The following is a 4,492-nucleotide window of genomic DNA, read 5'->3' as shown; positions in this document are numbered from 1 at the left end:
AGTCCATCGTCATTTGGTATACAATGCACTGATAAGCCTGGGCTCTGAGTTAAAGCAACAGCGAGGGGCCAGTATGCTCTCTCCATGTGAAAATAAGCCTGGGCACCAACATTTGATAGAGCAAGCAAATTTCCATGAGGGTCCCTTTGTCAAATGTCTCCTGTATCATTTCACTGGAGAGTTCAAGAGGCTCTTTCCTTCCTTGCGGCTGAAACTATGGTGGAGCTGCAGCAAAAACCCTTTCTGCACAGGGACCCTGTGTCTTTCCACTAGTCCTTTCTCCCAGTACCTCCTGCTTCTGACTCCATTAGAATCAGACTGTCAAGGAAACCTTGTAGGTGTGCGGGCCGGGAGCGGTCCGAGGCCCTCGGGGGTTTTCCACGCGGCGGGCTGTGGCCAGCAGCCCGGACACGCCGGGTCGGGGAAGGCAGGCAGCACGCTAGAATTAGGCACGGACGCTTAGTGGTTGATTTAAGATTATTTTACTTACACCGAAGATGGTTGCGGTGCAGGCAGGAAAACTTGCTTGAGTTGCAGTTACAGACAGAAAAGAAGAGAGGCGGATTAGAGTTCCTTCCCGTGAACCTTCTAGCCCAATCCGGTTGAAAGCTCTAAACCGCGAGCCCGTCGTGTCAACCGAAGAAAGTAACTCGAAGCAAAAAGCTCTGAATACACTCACACGAAGTTTGCTAGGCTCCGTGGAACTTGCGCGCAGGGAAGGGTACGTCGAGGGATCAGGCGGCGACGGGGAGAGGCGAGAGGCTGATCAGACCCCTGTAGCCAGCTCTAAGGTACATGCACTGGGTCCAACAGGCTCCGCAGCACACCTAGAGTTCTCCTCAAGATGTTTACGGAGTCCCCCCTTGCAGGGTTCTCCTCCGGAGATCTCCAACTTGGGCAGAAACCGCTCAAGCCTCTTATACGGCTAGCAAGCCAATCGCTAGCCACCACGTGGGAATAATTTAGAACTGTCCAATAGTGGGACACAAATTTGTATACGAATGGCGGGAACTCCTTGCACCGTGCATTTCTCTTTTGCAACCTAGAAATGCACCCTGCAAAGAAAGCTACGAGTGGCGGGAAATAATTTAGCAGTGCCGAAGCGCACACAAACAAAAATCACACCCTTGGGTTGTGACAGTAGGAAGGCTCAGCATGTACAAGGTAACATAGCCCCAGGAAACAAGCAAATATTTGTTTTTATATATGCATGAATATGTATTTTATGTTTTATGTAAGAATACATGTGTGTATATGCTACTGATCTTTCTGTATATACAGTCAACTGGCTTTTTTGGATGATAGCCATGGACCAATTGAGCTCATTGGGACAACTCAAGTAATTCAAGTTAGGCATGGGCTTAAATTCCTAGTAAAATTGGGGCTTCATTGAATTCCTTTTGTAATCAATGGATCTCTGAACTCTGAACACATGCAGTATTACTGTCTTCAACAGGAGAGAACTCTTGGTATTATTGTTGCTTCTTTTGATCGCATTGTTTGTACAGATTCCTGAATTTGATCATCGGAGAGACTAGTTTTTAAAACAGGGATCTAGAGCTATATGACTAATATCAGGCACCTCTGGTTTTGTTCACCTAGTTTTCTCGCTTATACTGATCCTGTAGTTTTCACATCAGTATTTGAGACCTGTAAAAATGAAAGTGTTAATAATATAATCAAAAGTAAAAAATGTAGGAACTAGGTTTCAGCCAGAATATTCAGATACTAGATTGCAAGGTTTGGCTTCATAAGGTTTCCTCCAAGATGGTTTTCTAGGGCCTTTGCTACACTCCTTTGTTTTCCTTAATGCCTTTTCTCTTAGTGGGCCTATGTGGAACAAAGCTAGGCTGCGGAGAAGGTGGATGTGGTGCTTGTACAGTTATGATATCCAAGTATGATAACCTCCAAAAGAAAATCACGTATCCTTTGCAAGCTGGATGTCTAAAACAAATGTGTAGTAAAATGACCATGCACTATAGTTTCATAATTTAAAAAATGTTGTTTGAAAGGTATGTTTCTGACAAAATCTCAAGCTCCATTTCAGAAAATAAGCTCGGGAGGACAAGAAAGTATTTCCTTCAGAAGTATTACATAGTATTTACAGGGTTTTACTCCTTGTCTTGAAGGGTATGCATTGGTTCCTATCACAGGACCTCAAAGGTCATTCCTGATACGGAAGTCCTTATGAACCTAATGTAGCACTCTCTGTTGTAATGCAATCAGGTTTTTGTTCTGGTAAGAATGAAATAATAATTGCTTTGCTGGGATTTTGTATTATGCATTCTGCTTTTTATTTTCTGCTTTCTGCCAGTAGATAGCAACTCTTCCTGCAAGTATGCCTTTAATCTACAAAGTGCCTGCTCCTACCTGACACAGGGAACGCCTCTGAGAGACATTTACTGCAGAGCTCCCTAATTAGCTCTGCAGTAAATGTCTCAGCATTTACATGTGCAGTGCTATTAGTACGGAGTAAATTAATTAACTCCAGAGTAGGTTACTACTTGTAAATACAAGTACTGTCCTATGGTGGAGTTTTTTTACACCACAACAGCACACATGTAGATGCTGACCAGTTTGGCTGGGGCACAAGGGTACTTCAGTGCAGGTGCTGCCTGCTGGCTAGTCCCACACTAGAACACTATACAAGTACTGTCCTATGGTGGAGTTTTTTTACACCACAACAGCACACATGTAGATGCTGACCAGTTTGGCTGGGGCACAAGGGTACTTCAGTGCAGGTGCTGCCTGCTGGCTAGTCCCACACTAGAACACTCTCATGCCCCAGCCAGTCCCTCCGCAGCATGTTGAGCTGGGTTGGAGCAGCTCCAGACTGGTAGGCTGACCCTCTCCAAGGGCCCCTGCCAGTCAGGGTTGCTCTTAATCAGCTCAGCTGTGGTCCTGGGTGCATGTTCAAATGGTGCACCTGAGAGCAATAAATGCTGGCGCAATAAGGATCAGAGTTAATTGTTCCGTACTAATAGCACATGTAGATGCACCCACAGGAATTTATGTTATTCTCCATTCTTGCTTATTTGTGGTGCTAAACAATGAAAAATGAATCAGGAAGATATAAAGCACTGATTATTTATTTCTGTGGAGAATGGGAGAACATTCAAATGCTGACAAACACTAAGAGATATTTTAAGAGGTGTGTCTGATCATCTGACTTTTTCACGCAGCCTAGAATTAATTCAAAGGGATGACTCTCAGAAGAAAAATTACTGGATCTCCTTAAAAAAACCCCCACCTTGAATTACTGCATTCCTTAACAGCTGGATAGTTTTCTAAGGCTATCCTTGTAGCAGTGATAAGGAAGGGAAAAATAGCTAATTCTGGCAATATTGTTGTATTCTATCTTTAATTATTACCTTTTTTGCCACCTGAAACAGGTGTTTCTGGGCAGTCTGAGTATAGACTGATTATAAGGGAAAAATAAATTTTTGAGCTGTAATCTCAACTAGGTATCAATTTCTGTGGAAGGCCTGATTGAGTCATTTGACATGTCAGTCTCTTTTTCCCTTTTGTAATATTTTCATCTAAACTGCCAAATGAATTTACTCTTTGAAAGTGCTTTGAGGATATTAAATGCTGGGCAAAATCCTGTATTTCCTAGTGTCGTGGAAACACACACAGCATATTTTTGGGTCAGGTCAGCAGAAGCTTTTATTCAAAATAAACTATAGCTGTAGGGGGGATTCCAAAGTGACATGGATTTTCCAAGCACTTGGAAGGGGTCCCCCCCAAGAGCAAAATCAGGAGGCTTATATACTTTTTAACAGTTGTTTATAACTCACGTGATCATATAGTGAAATTAGCATGAAAAGCGGCTATATATTATTTTATTATTTCTTTGTTGTAATCAGGATGGGAACTAATGGGGGAGGCGAGGTTAATTCACAAACCTCCTTCTTGCACCTGGAAATCAGATTTGTACATACTTTTTTGTTATCTTCAAGGCCGCGGTGAGCGAAGCAGTTGTAGAGGAGTTACAAAGAACAAACACTTTTTCTTATCTGTTTTATTATACAGAGCCAGCAATTCTCCAAAAAGCGGTTATGTCATCTTATAACTAAAATAATCAAAGTTTAAGGCATATATTTTTTTTGATTCCACACTACTCAGGTGAAATGCTCAGTCTTCTCAACTAAAGTTTGCCTGAGTGTGAACCATAGGATTTGGCTGATTATTAATTATGTCCAGTTCATTTTGTTTTATTGATGGTCTTGCACTATATTCATCATTCAGAGCTGCAAAGTTGCACTGGAAATTTCCACCTGGACTTTCCTCTTTGGTGCAGAAACCCTAGGTTAGCTATCTCTCTGAGAATTTAGGCCTTAAGTGTTTTGCCTGAGCAGAGCTCTTAATTTTTTCTGTGCCAGGCAGGCTGCCAGCCTTAGTCCATTCCCTTATTCATAGATTCATAGATGTTTGGGTCGGAAGGGACCTTAACAGATCATCGAGTCTGACCCCCTGCATAGGCAGGAAAGAG

General features: G+C 42.7%; 1 protein-coding gene across 11 annotated transcripts in view; it reads left to right on the top strand.

The window, feature by feature from the left end:
* XDH (xanthine dehydrogenase) overlaps positions 1-4,492 on the top strand; it is an 86,202-nt gene that overhangs the window by 13,494 nt on the left and 68,216 nt on the right. For all 11 annotated transcript variants that reach the window (XR_003096347.1, XR_003096346.1, XM_025216101.1 and 8 more), the window contains one exon: positions 1,826-1,922. Coding sequence is in view for 9 of the 11 variants with exons in the window: in XM_025216088.1 (XP_025071873.1) it covers positions 1,826-1,922 (97 nt within the window). In the remaining 2 variants the exon portion in view is untranslated. The remainder of the gene's footprint in view (positions 1-1,825; positions 1,923-4,492) is intronic.

This window comes from Alligator sinensis, unplaced genomic scaffold (assembly GCF_000455745.1).
Source record: "Alligator sinensis unplaced genomic scaffold, ASM45574v1 scaffold138_1, whole genome shotgun sequence".
Lineage (NCBI taxonomy): Eukaryota > Metazoa > Chordata > Crocodylia > Alligatoridae > Alligator > Alligator sinensis.
Note: the sequence above shows the minus strand (reverse complement) of the source record. Positions and strands in the feature narration are given on the sequence as shown.